General features: G+C 43.7%; 1 protein-coding gene across 2 annotated transcripts in view; it reads right to left on the bottom strand.

Moving 5' to 3' along the window:
* Positions 1-23,951, bottom strand: part of ICE1 (interactor of little elongation complex ELL subunit 1) — an 85,266-nt gene that overhangs the window by 40,974 nt on the left and 20,341 nt on the right. For both annotated transcript variants that reach the window (XM_049860912.1, XM_049860921.1), the window contains 7 exons: positions 22,597-22,634; positions 19,844-19,926; positions 19,596-19,635; positions 19,433-19,489; positions 12,410-12,496; positions 8,446-8,840; positions 1,036-5,826 (listed from right to left, as the gene is read on the bottom strand). In XM_049860912.1, coding sequence (XP_049716869.1) covers positions 1,036-5,826; positions 8,446-8,840; positions 12,410-12,496; positions 19,433-19,489; positions 19,596-19,635; positions 19,844-19,926; positions 22,597-22,634 — 5,491 coding nt within the window. The remainder of the gene's footprint in view (positions 1-1,035; positions 5,827-8,445; positions 8,841-12,409; positions 12,497-19,432; positions 19,490-19,595; positions 19,636-19,843; positions 19,927-22,596; positions 22,635-23,951) is intronic.

Here is a 23,951-nt window from a genome sequence, read left to right on the forward strand (position 1 = left end):
TGCCGCCACTGAACAAATGATAATTTCTTGGTTTTGGCTAAAATAATCTTTGTTTTTGGATTATGCTCACTCTAATTCTACTCCCACTTGTATTCTGTAAACTCCAAGTTATTCTACACATAATACTGTTTAGGTTTTTTAAACACGGGGTAGCATCTCTCTTGAACAAGAAGAGCATTAAAGGATAATTTAACAAATCCTTTAAGCATCCTTTCAAAGTCACTTACACTGCTCTTTATGCCCTCTGAAGGTAAGCAATAAGAAAGTAAATTATTTATGCCATTGTGATTGAGAGGACGCTCAGAGAACAAAGGGAACTATGATCCGTCAAACACCGGCATCATCCATGCAAGGCAAGGGGACAGACTGACACAGTGGCTGCAACACTGGGCTCAGACAGGGCAACAATCATGAGGATGGTGCAGGACCGGGCAGTGTTCCCCTCTGTTGTGCACAGGGTCACTGAGTCGGAATCAACTAGACGGCACCTAACAACAACAGCAAACCTGCAAAAGTCCTAATAAACTATGTACGCAGATCTGCGCAGTCCCCACTCCATCATGGAAATAAGCATTTACACCTGTCTGACTCACTGTAGGTAATCATCACTGGGGGGAAGGGCCTTTACCCTACCTTTTTGAAAAACTCAAAATACTCCCACGTGCATATACTACTACTAAAAGAATAAAAAGAATCTATCACGTGAGAATAAATTGATGCTTGGAAGCAAAGCACTCTGAGCCTTGAAACATGCCAGAATCAATGGGAAATAGGTAATTTTAATTCTGACATTTTGTTTTCCTTAAAATTTTTAGTTACTTGGGTACCACAAATTATCAAACCTCCAATGTCTTACATATCACCTTTAAAAAATGCTAGCTAGAAATAAAGTACTTGTCATGTTTATATGATTAACTCTGGATCCCTGATAAAACATTTGTTCAGAGTCAACCATACATTTTGCTGAAAGCTCCCGGCCTTGGTCTCTGAGGACATGCAATTCCTAGCACACAGGAAGAAAGGCAGGGCACATACCTTTTTTGTTGTGCTAAATTCATAAACCACTTCTTTCTCTTGATCTCTCATGACAGGCTTTTTGGAGATATTCCCCACATATACATGGCTACGAATGACAGGTAACAAATCAAAGGACGACTCTGCAATTTTCTTCAGCGCGTTAGCTATGGTTTTATCGTGGGATTCCACGGTTTCTTTCGGGTTTGAAGGTAATTGAGAAACTGTATTGGCAGCTGGGACAAAACAACTTCTTTGCCCATTTGCTGGTACAACTTCAGCTTGAGGGAAGTTCCTTCGCAGGCTTCTGCCAATTCCTTCTGTCCCGCCTTCCCTGGTTTCTGATTCTGAGGACCCAGTGTCCAGGCGTAATCGTTTAGCACTCCGTAAGGTAGACGCTGACAACGTCCTCTTCCCACTACAGTCCTGCTGAGCACCTAAATCTCTTGACTTATCTTGGGTACAGTCACTACCAGCATTGCCCCGAGTCTTCACAAAAGCAGTTGACATTGAGGTGATGGCTTTGAACCCCGTGATGGCACTGACAGGCCCTGGTAAACTCTTACGGTCAGCAGGCGGACCTCTGTTGAGCTGAATGTTCCCTTTGAGGATGCTGAGGGTCCGGGCCCTGGCAGATAACTCTGGGTACATGGTGTCGAGGATTTTAACAGAATTCTCCTGTGCACCTGCCACAGCAGTATGGCCAGGTGCCAGTAGGGGGAGTCGGCCAGGCACAGGAAGCGCGTGCTTTGGTGTGGCAGCACAAAACTGCAGAGGGGAGGACAGTACCCTCTCACTCGCTGGCGCAGTGGATGGAGATGGAGAAGCACAGGCAGGAGGGGTGAGCCCTGCATCTTCTGGCGGAGGCGACGGCAAAGGAGACGCTAGTATGTCACAAAACGGAGAAACCTGGCGGAGAGGAGAAGCTGGAGAGGAAGGGCTGCAGCTGGACATCAGAGGAGAAACCGGCCGCAGGGTCCTGGGAGGTGTAGCTATCAGAGGGGCAAGGAGAGGGGGCAGAGGAGGACCCACCTCCTGCCGAATCTTACTCAGCGTGTCAGTGGAACATTCTGGAGGGGTAGATGTATCAGCATTGGCTAGGATGGTTTGGGTTTGACTTCTCTGAGTTTTCGCATTACCTCTTTCCCCTGAAAATGACTGAGAAATTTCACTTTGATTACTTTCAACTCTGCTTGATGCTGAAGTCTTTCCTGGTTTGGTTGATTGATCTTTGTTTGAAGTTTTTGATCGATTTTTATTTTTGCCACACGGCTCAAGTTTTGAGTTATAATATGTGTGATCAGATGCAACAATCTGACACTCAAAATCTTGGCTGTATATCTGAGAACTAATCCGCACACTAGGTTTCACGGGTCTATTCCGCAGACGGCTTTTATCAAAGTTGGTGCTCAGGCCACTGCTTGGAGCATCCTCTGGGGTGTGTGAAGGATGACTGCCACACTGAGGCTCCTGGAACGGACAGCCCGTCCGAGGGGCTTCTGGGGACTTCTCTGCGGAAGTAACCGCAATAAAACCAGCTTCCAGTTCTTCTTGATCCAGAGTAATCTGGGTGTCCTCTGGGGAGTCACACAGTATGACCTGGTCCACGCTTGGCATGACCGCCACACCATTTATGATTGTCCAGTTGTCCCCCTTTTCAATCACTAGATTTTGGTCCTTATTTATGAGCACGTTGATAACTTCTGAGGTGACTGTCGATATCTGACACTGAAATGCCAACTCAGCCTCTCCGTTAGAGCTTTGCTCAGATGCCTGCTCCACTATCGAGCTGGAGCCCAGAGATACTGGTTCCCCGGATTTCAACAGGACATCTTCCCTACCCTCCACCTGCCCAGCTACATTTGAACCATCCTCAGGTGTGCTTTGAAGGGTTTCATCAATAGGTCCATCACCGATGGGAGGACTGCTTTTAGTGTCCACGTCTGTTAGAGGTGGTAGTTCTAAAGTGTATGGTAAGGAGTTAGCTGTTTCGTGAGATAGAACTTTTTCTTCTAAATTTTCAGTTGTCATGCTGTTAGGCATATTTACGAGCAATAAATCCTTAGTACTTTTAGCATCAGAATCCTCACAATGTGCTTGAGGTTCTGGCCCAATCTTGGTAAGAACCTCAGACAGTGTTTCCAAAGAACACTCAGGAAGTGGACTCGTCTTTCCCAAAGGGTAATCGTCTTCCTCCAACAAGACTGACTCTTCAGAGGTTTCCAGTGTTTCTTCTTCACAAGGCTGCTTCCTGCACTCTTCTCCTGACACTGCACTTTCCTTCAGCTCTTTGCTCGTTTCCTTACTCAAGGCCTCTCTGCTAGAACATTCAGAAAGGGAGTCCCCTGAACTACTGTCCCTTAACTGACAACTTTCAAGGAACATGACGACCTCCGATGTAGAAAGTCTGTCTATCTCAGAAAGAGCGTTTATGTCCACACCCTGCAGAGCGGAGGTCAGATGACCCACCTCTATGGAAGGCCTTGTCTCTGGTGCGCCAGCATTTGTGTCTGAATCGGTTAGGGGTCTGTCCGCGATGTCCTGCTGGCCACCCCCCACCACAGGTCCACTCTCATTTTCACCCTCACTGCAGCTGAAGGACTCACTCTCCTCTACCTCAGTGTCGTCCGCAACCCCCTCTCGAAGGCCTGTGTAGCAATACACAGTATCAGGAAGTCTATTCTGGGTAAGAGCACACACCTCTTCATCTTTTCTGCAAAACGCTGAGGAAGAAGTGGTAACCGTGGTGGCAGAACCTTCCAAAACAGGACCACTGGGAGCTCTGGATGTCAGCTCCAAAGTCCCCTTAGACTTCTGCGGTGTGCCCGGAGAGCCACCTGCAGCAGCTTGGGCCTCACAGGCAGACCCTCCTGGGTCTCCACGGGGTGCTTCCTCAGAGGGACAGACTCCTGATGCGATGACTTTTGTGGCTGGAAGTTTATCGGCTTCCAGATTTGTGGTAGGGAGGGGCTGACTTTGCTTTTGCCGCTCCTCCTGGGCAGAAGCTTCCGTCACAACATCTTGGTGTTGAACTGGGATGTTTTTAAAAGAGAAAGTTAATCGACTATTTGTGGAACAAGGAAAATTTTCTACCGGTAAAACAGTACTTGGAGAATCTGAAGCTAACTGTCTCTGAGAAGGGGAAACTTCTGGTGAAGTCCTTTTCATAGCAGCCACCTCGCTGACCATTTGTGTTTCATCCTGTCTGTCCCCACCATGTTTCAATGTAGATGCCATGGGATCGGTTCCAGGACGAAGATTTTCTGTTGCTAATGCAGGCTCGCTCTCCTGCAGTCTGAAGCGTTCCAATGCAGCACTTTGGATCTTTTCAGGTTTCACCTGCTTTGTGATAACCGACACTTGATTGGGCAGCAACGAAGCAGCCTTGAACTGTACAGGACTGTTATTTTCTGTAGGCGGTTCAAGTCCGGGTGCCGATCCTCTGTTTTCTAACAACGGCATTGCCTTTCCTACCTGATGGCTAGTCTCCTGTTCGTGTTTCCATTTAGCTCTTAGGCTTCCTTGCTCATTTCTCCTCAATAAATCACTATGGTGCCATGAAGAGCTTTTAACAAAACCAAAGCCACTCGTGACCAAGTCACCCTGAGAACTCACTGAAGGTGTGACGCCTGACTTGTCTAGCGCGGGGTCGGTTCTAGGACCTTTGCTTTCACCCTGTCCGTCTTTTGTAGACTTCATAAATACTGACTGAGGCAGTGAGTAGATTTTGGTCACGCCTTTTACAATTTTTGTACATTCTACCTCACTGCTACTCCGATTATTGAAATTAAATGCTCCCAACTCAGGGTGCAAAGCACGCAAGCTCTTCTCCAGCTCGTTTCCGCCTACAGAGCGCTCGGGTGCAACCTCAGATTGCAGACTAAAGAGGCTGGATGCTGCAAAGGCTGGTCTTTGTTCTGAACGAGGCACTTCAGTACAGACTCTTCTGGGTGGACTACGTGTATCGTTATCATACTGTAACCCAGAGGAAGACGGGGGACCACTGCAAACCGACAATGCTCCAGAGGTAGAAGAGGATGAAAAACCAGCGTCAACATCGAGCCCTGCTGCGAGCACAGAGTCACCTGGGGTTTCTTCTTCTGATTCGGATAATTCTCCTAAAAGGAGCCCTCGCAGGCCTCCTTTTTCCTTTTCCATTTCTCTGCACACTCGGCGGAAGAGCTCAGAAATTGTCCGTGCACGCTTTGATTTAGAAGCGATTTCATCAGCAAGTGTTCGCCTAGTAAGCTCTGACTTGGGTGATCCTATTATTTTGGATAAGAGCGTTCCAGATTCCAGGAGTTCACTTAACGGCCTCTTGCTAAGGGGGGAGAAACACAATGCTGACCGCCCAGTGGCCACTGAGCTGCCAGATAACTTCCCGACGCCCAGAGCTCCAGGCGGCTCATCGACCGCTTCCTCAGTCTGAACAGACTTATCCACCTCTCTAACCTCAGTTTGTCTTTTTGTGTCATCTGAAATACCTCCATTTTTAACATTCATGAGTTGCAATGACGTGGTCGGGTGTTCTTCACTAGCCAAAGAGTGTGTGGTTGGATGTTCTTGCAGCCCTGGTGTCAAGGTCCTGAGTGGAACAGTTGTGGCTTCATTTACTCCTGACGTGTTTGGAGCTTGGAAAGCATCGTGTGGTGTGGGCTGTTTGAACAGGGTGGTGCTTCCTTCATTTCCCATGAATGAGCCAAAATAGTTCTGTGATTCAGCTGTATCATCTTCTAAAACAGGTTCAGCGGAATTACGATGCTGAGCCGAGTCATCTTCGCTGGACTCTGTACACTCACCAAAGCAGGTTTCCTTCAAAGAATATGAGTTATACCCGTTAATCAATTAATTCAATAGACTAAATGTAAGCAACTGTCAAGTAAGCGTGTTTATAAAATGCATGCTTCCTGAAAAATCCTCATACCCACACATCAGAAAAATGACGTTTACTCTCTGGACTGTCTATTAAGTCTCCACCTCTGATACAACGCTCCCCCCCGCCCCTTTCCTCCAAGAAGCCTGGCTTTCCTTAGAGTGCACGCACACTGCTTCTCCCACAACACATTCTTCCAAGCTCTAGCAGACACAGGGTCCAGTGCTATCATCCTTCTCCTGACACTAAAACATTCCTACTCGTAAAGTCGTACTTCTCACCTTTCTGGTAAGTCCTGTGGCTACACAACTCTCTACTGTCCTCTACCCCCAAGTCCTTCCCTCACACGTACCAGAAACCAGTACCTGCTGCAGCCTCCCGCAATGCACCAGGCTTTGCCAGCACCCTGGGTGGCATCACGTAGACACCTCCTGCCACGCATTTCCTCCTTTGTCTCAACTTTCACTTTCATGCCTACGCTTCAGCATCTTCTCAGTGCCCGATCTCGGATGCTGTCATCAACTGGACCTGTCCCACTGCTTTTAGGCTCCTGCACTGGCCACTCCCCCTCCCTCACAGCCCCTGTTCTCCAGCTGGTTAGGATTCACCTCTGCACAGACACTCTCCACTACCCCCCAGTCAGTCCCCTCCTGTCTTTTGTTAGTTGCCTAAATTATACAACCCACCCCAGGAACTAATGTCATCGACCACCTTGCCTCTCAGTTCTTTAAGAGAAATGGGTACAGAGAGGATGACTAAGAACTGCTGGCAAAAATTTTCTCCTCTGGAAAAAACCTTTCCTCCCCTGAATTCTAGAGTGCCATTTTCTCTACTCTCGTGCCACAAGTTTTCAGTCTCCTTCCCCCCACCTGTCACTTGCCTGGTGGTAATTCCCCAGAACGCTGCCTCGCCCTCTCCCCCCCGACTCCGCACATTCTTACTGAATGCACCAAACAGCCTCACGGCTTCCACAGCACCCAAATGCCGGCGGGTCCTACACGTCTCCAGCCCACTGAAGTCCCTCCCAGCGCACCCCTGTAACTACAACTCATACTGCCTATTTCCACCTAGAGATCCCAAACACACCTAATAGTTGACACTTTCCACATTGTCCTCCCACCCAACCAGGGCCTTTCATATTTATTTTTATTTGTCAGCATCCCTGACTCTGCTATCTCTCCTAATAACCACACTGAACGTGTCACCAAGGGCTGCTCATCCGACCTCATGCTCTGTTCAAACCAGGCCCCACCTCTTTAACCCCAACAACTGCCTGGGCTCAGTCTAAAGAATTAAGGAAACTGAGGATTAACTGATTTCCCTACGGTCTAGCCTCTTTCCTGACGACCCCTCCCTCAGGGAAAATCTGACCATTAAGTCCATTTCTTTAGATTCATAAAAATTTCCATTGCTTCTTGTTTAAAATGGAAACTGCTGGGGCACGTGGCCCTTCGAGATCAGGTCTGCGCAGGTGCCCCCGTCACCTTCTCTCTAAATTCCAAACTGCATAGGCTCTGCACAAACAGCTGCTCCCCTTGGACCCCTCACTCACTCTCAATCTCGGTGCAGAGATCCTGTCTCCTGGAGCTCCGCACCTCCCTTCCCACTCCGCCCCGGCCTCTCCTCAGGGCCCAGCCTTGCTCCCAGGCGCTCCCAGGCCAAGGCGCTTCTCAGTCCCAGGCGCTCCCAGGCCAAGGTGCTTCTCAGTCCCAGGCGCTCCCAGGCCAAGGCGCTTCTCAGTCCCAGGCGCTCCCAGGCCAAGGCGCTTCTCAGTCCTGCATCACAGCTGTTTGCTCCCAGGCGCTCCCAGGCCAAGGCGCTTCTCAGTCCTGCATCACAGCTGTGTCACCACCTGTCCAGGTACTAGTCCATCCCCACTCAACACAGCCACCAAGCTGCCACCACCATATCATATGACACCTCTGTACTCCTCCCACCTAGCACAGTGTCTGTGATACACAGACACGCGTGATCTGTCCAGATGAATTGAAGGGGCAAGGCATTCACCTGCTCCTTAAGCAAAACCATATATAAACTAACTCCTACGGACCAAATAAGAAATTACGATAAATCATTTTGCAAACACAAAAACATGGTGAATACTTCAAGTAAAAGCATGGACCTCGGCTACTTTAGGTTAATGGGCACATGCTGAATGCCTGGATTTCCTGTCTCGGTAAAACTCTATGCCTACAAATACAAACTTTTAATTCACTGATTCCACATTCATTATATGCTAGGCACTAGAAATACGAACAATTAAAACAACGTTACTCTCAATGGCAACTAACGACAACAACAACCCCACAGGAAACTTATAATTTGGTTGCGGTAAAACAAAAAAACGCAGCCACAGTTACAGATTAAAAAAAAACAATATATACATTTTGGCCCAAAGGTACCAGTACATCTTTGCATACTCTCACATTACCCCTAGTAAAGCTGGTCCACGTGAATAGTCTTTGCGTGAGTACCACCAACATTCCTCGAAGCTTTTTAACATATGAGGATAGACAACATACCCATGTGGCAATTCAAATTCAAAGAGCAGAACTCACAAGTGCAAGCGAGGAAGGTACGGGCCCTAGGTGTGGTGACGACATCAGAGGGGGTGACGGGACCGGAGACAAAAGAGGAGGAGGAAGTCTGAAGAAGTCCATTGCAGCTTGAAGATCTTCATCAAAAAAAGGGTCGTGATCAGAAAAGTCAATGCTCTCATCATCATTCTGACATGGCATTACAGACTCAGGATTTCTGTCCTCGTTCCCATAACTGGGTCCACTGGGCATCTCTTTGTCCACATTTTTACTTGCGGAAAAATCACCACCGATCTCCATGGACAACTCTGCTAAGCACGCCTGCATGTCTGAACTTCTCGGGGGACTGCTCGGTATAGGAGAGAATGCGTCATCTTCTATGGACTCTCTACATCCGTTGTCTTTGGCAGATTTCTCTGTAGGAAAAAAAAAAATGAGTATCAAATATTTACAATATCAAGAAGGGAAAACGTATTCTAACAGTTCAAAGTGTTAGCAATATTGTTTAAGTGCAAATAAGCAGACACACTACTTGGTGGATTCGAACTACCAGCCTTTTGGTTAGCAGCCAAACACTTATCCACTGTGCCATCAGGGCTCCCATTAGCCATTAGGGAGATGCAAATCAAAACCATAATGAGATACCACCTCATTCAGGTTAGAATAGCAATGATTAAAACAACACAAAAACACAGAAAACAGTAAGTGTCGGAGAGGTTGTGGAAAATTGGAACCCTCGTCCTTTGCTGGTGGGAACGTAAAATGGTGTAGCCACTGTGAAAAACAGTTTGGGGGTTCCTCAAAAAGTTGAACATAGAGCTACTGAAAGACCCAGTAATCCCAATCCTGGGTATATATCCTGAAGAAGTGAAAGCAGGAACACAAACAGAAACCTGTTTACCAATGTTCATTGCAGCATTTTTCACAATAGACAAAAGGTGGGAACAACACAAATGTGGGTCACACATACAATGAAGCCCTGATACCCGCCACAGCATGGATGAACCTTGACAACAGTACACCGAGCAAAGTAAGTCAGTCGCAAAAGGACAAATAGTAGATGATCTCACTTATGTGAAATATGCAAATACATAGAAAACAAAAATTACTAGTGGTTACCAGGAGTGGTAAGGGGGGTGAAAAGGTTAGGCAGCACTGAGTTTATGTTAATGCTGGTGGAATAATTTGGAAAATGACAGCAAGAATGTTTTCACAACTTCAAGAATAGAATCAATTTTACTAAATTATATGTGTAGAAATTGTTGGGAGGTCATTAACTATCCCTTCCTAAATGTTATCCTATAAGAACTGAGCAGACTTCATGTAAGTATGCTATCCTTACAATTAAAAAGATGAGAGAGACAGCAGACAGATGAGTCGAACAATCCATCAGCACTGCACCCCCTATTGGACAGACACCCCTAGCGGTGGTGAAGGGCCCTAATAGTGTCTCCGTTCTCTTTATGTGGGTGAGAAACAACTCCGCGCAGACATGGTGATGAGGGCACTGGTTTCTTGTGTGAAAAGCTATTTAAATCCAGCCAATATTGAGCCTGCCCCATGACTGTATCTGTATAATGCTCTAATTAAGAAACCTAAGCCACATAAGTGCCATTAATTTTAATGCAACAGAAGTTATTCTGATGAACTTCAGTGGTGCTAATTACTGGCAAGCAAAATCATGAGTCCTGGAAAATAATTACAAAAAACCATTTCCTATATTCGAAAGCTGTAAGAATATGCTTCATAGAGGGGACCAGAGCTCCTTTGAAAAGGGGCTGATTAAAAGGTTAAAACCCAAAACCAAACCGGTTGCGTCAACTCGATTCCGACCATAGCAACCCTACAGGACAGAGTAGAACTGCCCCACAGAGTTTTCAAGGAGCTTCTGGTGGATCTGACTGCTGACTTTTTGGTTGGCAGCAGTAGCTCTTAACCACTGAACCACCAGGGTTTCCAACTACAACGTTAGGGAGGGAATAACACAAGTTGAGCCTGCAACTTTGTAACCTTTCACTCCTTACTTTTCTAAGGTGATCAAGGATTCTAAATTGAGTTCATTTGTCTTATATGATTTCACAGGAAGTTTTTATCACTCCCTGTATAACAAAGAGGGGGAGAGGGGCCACACAGCCATGCCAGTAGCAAGCAGAAACAGGGCTAGCCCTGCTGCATCTGACGGAGGCGCAGCTAACTGTGCGAGGGCCTCGTGGGCGCCAGGAGCCCTGGTGAGCACCGGGATACAGCTGAGATCTAGCACGCCCCCACACCAACCTGGACCGCATGCTGGGGACTCTCCTTCCTGCGTGGACTTGGCCATGCACGCTGGTGGACAAGCCTCAAAGTCAACACCACCACCAGTGCTAGCACTCTCGCTATCAAATGATTCTGGCGCTCCACGCTCCGGAGCCCCGGCCTGTGCCCTTCCAAGGGGCGACCTCGCTCCCTCGATCCCATTCCTCTTCCGCATTTGCCCCGGCTAGAGCACCTCTCCTTACAGGCCATGAAATACATACACTCTTTCTGCTTCAAGTGACTGCCTACAAGCTTCTCCCTTCCTTCTCCTGACATTCCCGATCCCTTTACTTTATAAGACGCTTCCTGGGTGGTTCAAATGGTTAAGTATTCAGCCACCAACCAAAACAGTGGCAGTTCGAATCCATCCAGGAGCAACTCAAAAGGCCTGGCAGTCTGCTTCCAACAGGTCACGGCCTTGAAAACTCTATGGAGCATAGCTCTGTTCTGCACAAACGGGGTCACCATGAATGAGAGTCAATTTGACAGCAACTGTTTGTTTGTTTTACTTTATACGAATTAAAACGAGATTCAGGATCATGAAAAACCTACAGGTTTCACAGCATATAGGTGTTACAAAGTACATCACCGTTTACAACTACACAGTCCAATATGGTAGCCATTGGTCACATGCAGCTATTCAAACTGCCATTAATTAGAATTAAATCAAATTAAAAATCCAGTTCTTTCAATCGCCCCAGCCACATTTCAAGTGTTCCATGGCCTCATATGGCCCGTGGCTTCCATATGGACAGTGCCGCTTTTAGAGACCATTTCCCTCATTCCAGAAAGTTCTACTGAATAGCACTGGTTTAGGACATAAAGTCAAAAAACAAGTTAGTGAATAACTTATACGCTATAATTTATTGGAGGATTTAAAATGGCACAAAAATATGTATGCAATAGCCCAGTTTTCCAAAGTAACATTTTAACCCCTAAGGATAATCATAAAGCACTCAAAAAAAAAAAAAAAAAAAAAAACTAAGGCACTATCATTTGGCTACACAGTAAATGGCAAACAAGGGGTAAGAGAGACAAAATTTTATTACTTTTGCAACTCCACATTATTTCCTATCGAACATTTTGATTGCATGCTAAAAGTTCAACCAAATGGAATTGGTAAATTCCATGAAAAACAAATGAAGCTAGGCTGCTGGTGGATAAAGGAATCTCACGAAATTTAGAGGAAACTATGTGTCCTTTAAGGAGGCCTGGCTGCGCCGTGGTTAAATCGACCAACTGCTAACCAAAAGGTCAGTGGTTTGAAACCACCAGTGGCTCCGCTAAAGAAAGATGTGGCAGTCTGCTTCCGCAGAGATTTACAGCCTTGGAAACTCTGTAGGGTTGCTACAAGTTGCAACTGACTTGATGGCAGTGGGTTTGGTTTGGGTTTTGTGTCCTTCAGCCAGCCGCCATGTACCTGCCATATGTGGGCCCACGGTTTGTCCTTCCAGTGACTCTGAATGCTCTCAGATGGAAGCTGCTATAAAACATCAAAAGTCAAATGCATTTACTGACATCAGAAGTCACCCTGAAGGGACGGTGTTTTGTATGATAAAAGTACCCAGGCTAGTTGGCTTCATTCTTTTAGTGACAGATCCAGGAACTACTACAAACTGAAGGCACACAATGCCCGTGGTAGCACTTCTGCCTTTGTCCGTGAAATGCGGTGTCTGTGTCTCACGCTCACCTGGGCTGTGTTTACTGCCTTCGCCCGGCAGTCTGTGAGTGGTGTTGACGCACAGCCAGAGTTCCTTCAGCAGCAGTTTGACTTTTCCTGTGAAAAAGAGCAAAGCATGAAAGTCCTGACAGCTGGCTCAGCCTACACAAAGCCAAAATATACTTGTGCAGAACCGGGATTTATCAGGGACTTAGAAAACTAGGTCAACCTTTATCATCTTCCCAAAATTCAACCATGGTACATAACCTGGTTAGTTATTGAGTGGAGAAGTCTGAAATGCTTTCACTCAAAAAATGAAGGCTAAGTATAGATTGGGAGGGCACCGAACACCAAATCTACTTGTCACTCAAAGCTTTTCTCACCTGTACGTATGCATGAGGCCAATAAACCTCTGGCCCGCCCATTTTCTCTAGAGAGGGAGGTGAGACACGGGAAGGGGGCACAGCTAATAACCAACAGGACTCGAGGGATCATGGCCTTATGTACTCTACAAGGAAGAGCTGACAAGTACGAGGCTATCAGAAAGGCCATCAGTTGACCATGCTTTCTTAGCCTGGGAGTTCACGGGTCTTTAGAAAAGCCATTCACTGTTGAAGGGAAATGGAGACAGAATGCACTTGGGCAGACATACGGACAAGGATAGATGCCCAGATACATGTGAGCAGGCACACACGTAAACATCTGCTTTTATGAGGACAGTGAAAGCTACACGACTTCCACTGAATTTCAAAGGGATCTGCACGCCTAAATCATGAAGGACCCCTGACTCCAGATGAAAGGTCAAGAGAGCTGTAACTGAGACAGCCCTGCTGAAATCATGTAACATTAAGAAAATGAAGAGCTCTAAAGTTCTTTGACATTGTTAAGTATACAAATTCCAAGAAAACCCTCTGCAGCAAAAAATATTCATCAAATAAATGTGTTGAAATGGCAAATATTTTGTTAGACATGTATTTACCACGATATTAAAAAAAAAAAATGACTAGCTTATGGTCAGACGTACATAAAGACAACCTACACCTATTAAAATGTGGCTAAAAGTAAGCTTCACTTTTAAGTATTAGTTAATTGCAGGCCACCTCAAAGTTCTACTGTAGTTTCCTTGAACTCAAGTTCTTAAATCAACCTGAAGCTTTTACTGAAATTAGTAAAATCTTTAATTCATTCCAAGAGAGGCTGAAAAGATCGGCCTTTTCATTGTTTCCAGAGAATCACAAGCTATTTAAGCCAGCAAACTCCATCACTCCATAAAATGAAGTCCTCACAATGGGGACCAGGACAGACGTGGAGGGCATAGTTATGGCTAAGTCTTGAAAGCTGGACTTTCCCAGCCTCTCCTGAGCCAAATCGACCCCTCTGACTATCACCGTATGGGAGGCACATGCTCCGTATCTGGCGTTCCCTGGATTGTGGTGTGCCCTACCCCAAGAGCTCCTTCCAAATACTGTAATCCCCTTTGCTTAAGGGACCTGACCAGCACCCCTGCTTTTTACGTATACCCAAAGCAGCAGAAAACAAGGAACCTCAAAAGAAAAAAGGTTACTTTTCTATTCTTACGGAAGCTATACCACAGCTACACCTATCCTAATCGAGTGCACGTTACTTCTCATCTGATTTAAAAAAAAAAAAAAAGGTATCCATTCCCAACAACACAGAACAAAATCATCCGCGTGTCTTCATTACCTACTTATAAAGACTAAATTCTCACTGAATTGAACCACACGCCTTTCCCAGGCTTCTCAAAGGCGTCCTTTACCTAAATCTGAGGTGCCTGTTAGTGTTCCTGGACTCTCCCAGCCCACTGTTCCGTCAGTGCCCCCAACATCACCACAGCCCTGCAGTCATGATAGCCTGATGATAACCTTTTACCATCAGTCAGGGCACCACCCTCGCTCATGATTTTCCTTTTCAGGAATTTTCTGTTTATTTGGAACAGGTATTCTTCCTGGTAAACCTTCAGCAACTGCTTCTCCTTTTCCACATAAAATCTTGATGGGATTCTGAGTGAGGCTGTGTTATTTATAAATGAACACAACTGGGGACAATTCAGATCTTGACACTGCATCTTCCCGTGGAGGAATGTGGTATTTATCTACATGCTCGGGTCACCTTCGTGCTCTTCCCCAGTGCTTGTAGGTCTCCCCATCCAGCCACTGGGCTGCTGGCCAGGTCTTTTCTTGGACACCTGACTGCTGAGTTGTCCTTTGAGGATGGATTAAGTTTTACTCCATCCCCTTCCTAGCTGGCTGACACTGGCACATTTTGTATGTACGTCAATTATACCACCACCTCGCCAAACTATTTCTAAGTGTTAAGCCAAGTCTTTTGAATTTTCTAGACTGTCGTATCATCTGAAATGACAATCTTAAATCTTCCTTATTAGTATTTATAACTCCTACCTTTTTTTCTTTGTTTTACTGCACTGATCAGAAACTTCATTACATGAAGAATTTGTTTTTGTTGTTAAATGCTGTCGAGTCAATTCCGACTCACAGCAACCCAACAGGACTGACTCATAGGGTTTCCTAGGCTGTAATCTTTATGTGAGTAGATTGTCAGGTCTTTTCTCCAGTGAAGCTGCTGGTGGGCTCCAACCGCTAACCTTTCATTTAGCAGTGGAGTGCTCAACCACTGTGCCACCAGAGCTCCATACATGAAGAGTGGAGGTAGCAAAAAGCACCCTCAGTAATGGCTCTGCTTTTAATGCTTCACCATTCTCAAGTTCAAAACGTTTCCTTCTATTATTACCTCACTAAAAATTAGTAGCAGGAATGGGTGCTAAATCTAGATCGTCGTAACTTTTTTTTTTTTCTTAATCAGTTGTTGTAGAATCCCTGGGATAAACCCCAAAATCATGATTTGTCTCTGTTCTAAATTATTAGTCGGTCTGAGTTTTGAAAACTTTATTTTGGACTTTTGCAGCTGTACTCCTTAGTGACCAAGTTGTGAGTCTGTCCGTGGGCCTGAGGACATGCATACATGTCATTTTTTTTTTTTTATTTCTCCTGCATTGTTTTTCTGTTCAGGTTTGCAACAACCCAGTCAATTTGAGTATGTTTTCCTAGAAAATGGATGATTTCATCTACATTTTCCATTTGAATGTAAAATTATGCGTAAGAAATGCCTACAACTGTAATTTTATAGCTTTTCTCAGTCCCAGCATACTACTTTTGTCCCTTCCTTTCTTGATCATACAAGCCAGATTTTTTCAGTTTTACTAGTTATTTCTAAGGCCCAGTTACATTTCCTATTTCACTAACTTATGTTTGCATCTTTACCAATCCCTTCTGTTTTCCTTAGGTTTCTGTTGCATTTTCTTACCTTCTTATTGAACACGTCATTATAACATTATTTTGAGTACCAGATTGGTTATATTGCAAAGGTTTTAATAAACACTGCCTTTATTGTTTATTTTTAAATAATTTATTATTTCCTGTTACTCAAATGGAGTTTGCCAGGAGGGATCAGTCCCTGCAAAAGGGCATCGTGCTTGGTAGAGGGTCAGCAAAAAAGAGGAAGACCCTCAATGAGCTGGACTGACACAGGGGCTGTGACAATGGGCTCAAGCACAACAACAACTGGGAGGATGGCACGGTACTGGGCACTGTTTTGTTCTCTTGTACGTAGGGCCACTATAAGTCAGAACCAACTCAACGGTACCTAGCAACAACAACAAAGTGAAGTTTGTATTTGTTTGGGTGAGTTTGTGTTTAACTCCCAGGTAGGCTTTTTTTTGGGGGGGGGGGGTATTTTTTATTAAATTTTAGATTTGCTTTGTTTTTTGGTAGAGTGAACTTTTTATTATATTATTTGAAGGGTATTTTAAAGAATTCTACATTTGTGGTTTATAAATTACAACACAGGACTTATCAGTCTTGCACTTATGGTTCCAATTCTATCTGTGTACATCTGTTTGCACTCTTTACTTCTGAGAAACACAGTAATGTCTTCCATGATGACAACAGACTTGGCTATTCCCCCTAGAGTTTCTAAGAGTCTCACCTGACATAGTTCATAGCAGCATCTTCTTTGTGAATTGTACCTTTATTCAAGCTAAACTACTAGCCTTAAATTCACTTTGCCTTCTATTATTGCTTCTAAGTTCCTGGGTGGTACAAAAGCTTAACATGCTCAGCTGTTAAACAAATGGTTAGCGGTTCGAGTCCACCCAGAGGCACTCAGAAGAAATGCCTGGCTACCTACTTCCAAAGAAATCAGCCATTGAAAACCCTATGGAGCACAGTTCTACTCTGACACACCTGGGGTAGCCACTGAGTTAGAATCAACTCAACAGCAACTGCTTCTGTGTCAAAGTATTTTTACCCGGCCTCTGTAATCAACCTTTCCGCTTCATTTGACTTTAGTTGCATTTCCTGTGAGCATTCAGAGTTGAAGATCTTAGACAAAACGCAAGCTCAACACTTAAGTCTGTTTTCTGCTCAGAGAAACATCCATCTATTATTTCTCAACCACCTTCTCTCCTTTCTGTTTTGCTTTCTCCTCTGAGAACTGAGTTTTCTAGGAAAATATACTCAAATTAACTCAGTTGCTGTAAACCTGAATGGAAGAAAATAACTCAGAAGAAATAAAAAAAAAAAAACCAACGAAGATCTAACTACAAAGACCTTGTAGCTCTGGCCTCCAAATTCTTATGTTTTCTTAGTAGAGAAAATTAGTTCTTTGCCCTTTTGCACCATATTCTCAGAAAACCCTGTAATTTAATTTCTTGGTTCACTAAATCAATCTTATATTTGTCCATTCTATAGTTCAGCCTCTCTAGCGGATTTATTTTCTCCATCATGTTTTTTATTTTCAAGAATCCCAACTGGTCCAATTTCATAACAGCAACCTACAGATCTATACTTAGATTTTCTGTAAGAATACTCATTAAATTTTTAATGCTTTCTTCTCTTTCATGATTGAATGCTCTTTACTCAGGGACTAGTTCTCCTCCTCCTTGAATGTGGAGCCTTTCTGTCTTGTCTTAGTTTTCCTCAGTTTCAGGTAAGAGTTTAAGCAGAACATCTTTGATAAGCAAAGTCTATTTCTTCAGTCTAAATTTTTACTCTTATTCCTTTGACAATAAATGTAGGTTCTCATTTCCTGAAGGAGCAGTGGTGGTGTAGTTGCTAAGCGCTCAGCTGCTAACCTAAAGGTCTGCTGTTTGAACCCCCCAGCTGCTCCACAAGAAAAAACTGTGGCAGTCCGCTTCCGTAAAGATTGCAGCCTTGGAAGCCCTACGGGGCAGTCCTACTCTGTCCCACAGGGTCACTATGAGTAGGAATTGACTGGATGGCAATGGGATGGGATGGGTGGGATCATTTCCTTAAACAGCAGCACCCTGCCCTGGGTGAGAGGTCATGAGGGTTGTGAGTGAATGTGGCTGTGAGAGTTTACATAAAATACATTTGCACCTTATTTCCTGGGAACAGGTGCTGCCATCCCTCAGAGCGGCCATTGTGACCCATTGTCTGGTCTGCATGCCTGCTCTGGTTGCCTCCCATGTTACAGCTTCCACTTTAGAGAACTAAACTTTGGGCCACAGGTTGTATGACAAATGCCAGAGACAGTTTCTGAAACTAGAAGGTTGGCGCATTGTTCATCCCTTAATGAATTACCTGGAAAAAGGCTAATGGCCTGCTCCTGCTGCAGTCCCTACCACTCCGATCTGGAGCTTGCTGTGTTCTCAGCCACATTTGATTTCATCACCATTTGAGAGCCAGCTGCACTTATCTCACTCACTAATCTCCTCTACCGGTGGTCAACTTTTAGCCCTCCTGGAGAGCCATTTTTGATTTTCTCTCATCGTTACTGGAATGTGAAAGGAAAGAAAGGCTAACGTGGCACTCAGGCAGCCATTTTAAATTACACCCAACCCAATACTCCTGCCTAACTTGTAAATATCCTTGAGAAGTCAAGTCTTAACAGGAAGGGTCAAATATATACTTAGGGGAGGGGGTGGGAGGGCTGTTTTGAAAAGTACGGTTGGGGCATAGCCAAATCCTAAAACAAACTGTCAGTCCAGATGAGAAGGCAATGAAATCCAACAGCTGACTGCTGGCTGGAAAAGCAAGGTGCTGTCAGTTCTTTTCCTCTCAGCAACATCTATTACTCCAAGTTGCACTTTCACGACACTAAAGTAGGACGGAAAGAGTTGAAAGCACATGGAATTATAAATGACTGAGAGCAATAAATGGCAAATCAGTGTCTAGGCAATGAGAAGGTACGAACTGTTAGTTTTAAACCAAGGAAAAGATGAACTTGTGGTCTGAATTTTTAAACAGAAATTTTAAAGGAAGGGGAAAAAAGGTCAAAGGGACTTGTAAAGAGACATTATGTACAAAACAATTCAAGTATCTTTAGTCATTTTCATGTGGAGCAAAAACTCAAATGAGTGAGATGAAATGCCATTATTTATTTAACATTTTTAATTTATCTCCACAGAAACACTTCTCAGGTAGGCACTGCAAAAATGTATGATCTGTTATAAAAAGGGTGACCTAAAACACAAGGAAGGGACGCAAATGGCCAATGGTCACACGGTATTAATAAACAGAAACACTGACGTAAACCCCCACTTCTCAGCTTCGAGGGCTGTCTTCCCAACTGTAACCCTATAATACACTCAGTCACAGACTGTGCACTGAAAACATTTATGTTTTCTCTTGTTCTACTGATGCGACTTGATTTTTCTTTGTAACTTCTGGCCTTCCCTAAATTCTCCTGTCTTTGGAAGATTTACTACAGGCCTTGGACTCTATTGGTTTCCTGTCTGTCTTTAGCATCTTTTCTGTCTTTGGTATCTAAAACATTTATAAATTAACTTGATATAAGTTTTTCTTTCCCAAATAATATTGTTTTATGACTCTTTCATTCACCATATTATAAGTACAAACTTACTTGTGAAATATATAAATGAATCGAATCAAGACTAAGCTTTGATATTTTCCGGTTACATATAATAGCAACACACAGCCCCCCAAACCATAGAAGTAACACACAGGAATAAACCAAAATTTGCAGTATACTCACTTTTATCTATGCTTCCGTATGAATCACTTGAAATTTGTGTTCCAATATGTCTCAACTCTGGAAACATGGGAGGGAACAACAGTTTAAAAAAACAAAACAAAACAGACACATACACACTGCCTATCAAACACAGTTTTAAAATAAACATTAAGTGAATACTCACCCTTTTCATTTTTCTGTTTAGAAAATTCATCAAGTCTTTCCTGTTGAACAAAACATTAATAGTGTTTATAACGAATAAGGAGTGCAGCCCCTCAGACCCCATGTAAAGCTGGGGACCATGACAGATGATGGTGACTGTTTTTACTAGGTGGCCTCATACGTTAGTTGGGACACATCAAAATGTACAGAGAACGCTACAGAAGGCCTGGAACTAGGAATTTAAAACTGATGCACATTATTTTACATTACCTGTGTCTTCTTAAATTCTTTTTCAAGTACTTTCTTTTCATTCCTCAGTTGCTTGAAGTCCTGAATTTGCTTGAAAGCAGCCTCTTTATTCAGGAGTACAATGAAATAACAGGGAGAAGAATAATTTACCAGCTTCCCTACTGCAGTTAACGCAATACATGATATCTCATCTATTCTAAGTTTTTCTCATTTCTTATGCTTTGAAACACATTTCATAGAACAGTACTGCTTCTTCACTATTTTATCAGAGCTGCAGAGTAGGAACTTTTATTTTTAAATCACCAATTACAAAACCACAGAGTTCATCCCAATCTAGGCACAGCCAGCCTGAACCATTCTGGTCAGGCAAGAAGCCCGGGAAAAAGGCCCTCGGATGCTTATCTCAGTTACGCGATCAGCAACCTTAAGGTTTTAAAGAACTATGATTTTTACATCAGAATATACTTAATACCATTCTCTTTATTTGGGGGAAAAAATAATCTTCTCTATACTGACTATCTTTATACTGACTATGGAGCCCTGGTGTCACAGTGGTTAAGAGCTTGCCTGCTAACCAAAATGTTGGCAGTTCAAATCCCCACCAGCCACTCCCTGGCAATCCTATGGGGCAGTTCTACTCTATCCTATAGGGTCGCTATGAGTCGGAATCAACTTGTCAGCAACAGGTTTGGTTTTTATTTTTATTTTTATGCTGACTATAGGAGCCCTGGGGGTACAACGGTTAAGCACTCAGCTGCCAGCCAAAAGGTCAGAGGTTCAAACCCATCAGTTGTTCCTCAGGAGAATGATGTAACAGTCTGCTTCCGGTAAAGACTGGCAGCCTTGGAAACCCTATGGGGGCAGTTCTGTCCTGTAGGGTCACTATGATTGGAATCGACTCAACAACGATGCCTCTGGTTTCGTACGCTGACTATACCACATTGCTGCTCCTTCCTGGAATCCCCTTCCACAAGCTAACTAATCCTAATTCCTTCTGCCCTTATCATAAAAAAAGATCTCACTTTTTAAGAAATTTTTATAGCTCTTCAACAATTTCTCCTGTTTTTGGCTCGAAAGCACAAATCACTCAGATAAACTATTAAGAATCTGTCCAGTGTTGACTTTACATGAATATGTTTAAATATACTTGCTATGGAAAAATAATACCATAAAACACCAAAGAGGTAATTCTCTCCTGACCTACCCTAACAAGCTTGGTTATTTCTTTACCTGACTGCTGTGCTAAATTGCTTACTCGGGAAAAATGCTGTTGTTCAATGGAAAACAAAGGCTATACTGTGACCGCAAAGGACGTCTGTTCTGTACGCTGCACATAAACCGACTGGCATTTCAGGGCTCTTTAAGTCCACTCCCTAAAGAACTCCACACACGAACATGAGAAGGCTGTACCAGAAAAGAACACAGTAATGTGGCTCTCACTGCCAGACTGTCAACATTCCTGCAACAATCCCATCAGAGGGTAAGCTGTTAAGAAAACATCTATAGAGTGTAGGTCTAAAAATCCCAGATAAATTAGTGACCAGAAATATTTTCAGCAACCACTGTTCTATAAGTCCTGATCTAGTTACATAAATTCTTGTCCCACACTCTATATGGCAATACCCCATTCTCTGAAGTAGAGCACTATCGATATGATGAGACAGCAAATATCAGAGTTAGAAACCCAAAGCAGAAGATCCCTGGGTAGCCACAGTTTGCACTCAAGTACTAACTTCAAGGTTGGCGGTTTGAACCCACCCAGTGATGTCATGGGAGAAATGGCCTGGCAATGTGCTTATGTAAAGATCACAGCCAAGAAAACCCTATGGAGTTCTACTCTGTAACACATGGGGTCGCCACTGAGTCAGAATCGACTCAATGGCAAAGGGTTTGTTTGTCTGTTTGTTTATTTTGGTTAACCCACAGTAGATGAGAGAATTGCTAAAGGCCAGGCTAAAATTAAAGAAAGAAGGGGTACACGGATGGGTCTGGCAAAGCTCCAACTGTTTCTACTTGCTATTAGGTCATGTCCCAATATCCCAACAAAGGAGAAAAGAAAGAGACCTGAAGCTCAATTCCTATGGACTCCTGAAAAGGTTATTAGCTGAAATGGGAGGACTTACTAGGTTCTTATATGGCCCCTTGCACTTTGCCTAGTCACTGAAGACTAGAAGCCCCAAACAAAAGGATGAGGTGTGGGGGAGGATCAAGTACAAATGTGCCAAACTCCCAGGCCAAGAAATTCACTGCAATCTCTCTAGGGATCTGTCATAACTACCTAAACACATCAAGTTTTGAGATACTAAAAGCAATAAACTTTTCTACTAACCACTTATTTCATTAGGAAAAAAATGAGAGTGGTCCGTGAGAATCAACTTTTCATTAATTGCTACTTTTTATAGCAAAAGTGGCCATTATTTTGAGGGCAACAACGTTTCAAGGTTTTGGCACGTTACATTTGCACACCACCCTGAGGAGAAAAGGCCTGGCAATCTACTTCTGAAAAGCTGGCTGTTGAAATCCCAATGGAGCAAACACATAGGGAGGTCATGAGTCAGAGCCAATGTAATGGCCACTGGGTTACTGGGTTACCTAGTTACTCAGACAGGTGCAGTATTCAAATGTTTTCCCAACAGAACTCTTAACACAGTCATCCAGGAATGTACCATCGAAAACCACTCTATTTGTTCAAGTACTCTAAACTCAAATAGTTACAAACAATTTGTATAATTACCAATGACTTCCATTAGCCAAATAACAATAGCATCAATTACCTTCCAGCTTCTTCACCTTGGCTTCTAGTTTCTTCTTCCTAATAATTTTATAAGTTAAATGGTAAGAAACAGTATAACAAAAAAGATATATATATGACAATTCAATATGTGGTACACATTTCCTAAAATTCACTAAGATTTGTACAACAAAAAAAATTTGTCCCTACTAGCATCACCCATCAACTGAAACTGCCAGCAACCTAAGAAAGAACAGTAGACCATTCAGTGTGCAGTATTTCTCAAAAGGATTACAAACATCGCTGTCATTTGAAAGGCACCGTGGACCTCCAAACCTCTGCCATTCCACGTGTGGAACCTTAGTCGAGTCACTTAACTTCCTGAACCACAGTTACCCACCCATGAACTAGGCAGATGTGCTCAGATCATCTCTAAGAGTCAAGCCAGAGTCCATTTAGTCTTTTACTGTTTAGGAGCATACACATATCAACTATGCATACAGATTCACACAGAGTATGGCATGCCTGTTCATACCACTGCTCTACAGAAGTGGTGGCTTGAGAACAGCACATGATTTAATATGGAAATTTTTGGCTAACTCTGTGAAAGAGTGTCCAAGTTACTGCTTTATCATACCTCATTAAGCGAAATTACTGGATGGGTAGCTCACAAGTTTATTTTCTGATTAATGTTAACACCATGTTAAACCTCAAAAAAAAAATGAATCAGATGCTTCTGAACATGAATTTTATTAACGGAAACAAAGACACGCATTGAATATGCTCTCTGTTACAGGACCAGTACATAGAAGAGAGTCAATAATTAATCTTGTAACACACAGACAGCCATGCATTCCTATAGCTACAGATGCATAAAAACGCCTATTGAGTCTTTCTTTGTGCCAGACCTTTAACGTATGATGGCTTACTTATTCCTCCTTACTCCTTCAAAGGAGCCCTAGTGGCGGAACCGTTACTCCGATTACTCGGCTGCTATCCAAAGGTTAGCAGTTCAAATTCACCCAGCGGCGACCTGCTCCGACAAAGACTAGAGCCTAGAAAACTTTGTGGGGGCAGTTCTAGTATCACATGGGGTCACCGTGAGTAGGCACCTTTTTATCCAAAGGTTAGCAGTTCAAATTCACCCAGCGGCGACCTGCTCCGACAAAGACTAGAGCCTAGAAAACTTTGTGGGGGCAGTTCTAGTATCACATGGGGTCACCGTGAGTAGGCACCTAAGAACAACAACACATAAATCGTCAAAGGATGTATTATTCCCATTTTACATCTATGGAAACCAAGAATGAGTGACAGAAAAACTTGAGATCACACAGCTAATTATGGCTAACAAACCCAAAAACAGAGATTTATGGCTTACCCATTTTCAGAGATGAAAAC

This window comes from Elephas maximus, chromosome 2, assembly GCF_024166365.1.
Source record: "Elephas maximus indicus isolate mEleMax1 chromosome 2, mEleMax1 primary haplotype, whole genome shotgun sequence".
NCBI classification, from domain to species: domain Eukaryota; kingdom Metazoa; phylum Chordata; class Mammalia; order Proboscidea; family Elephantidae; genus Elephas; species Elephas maximus.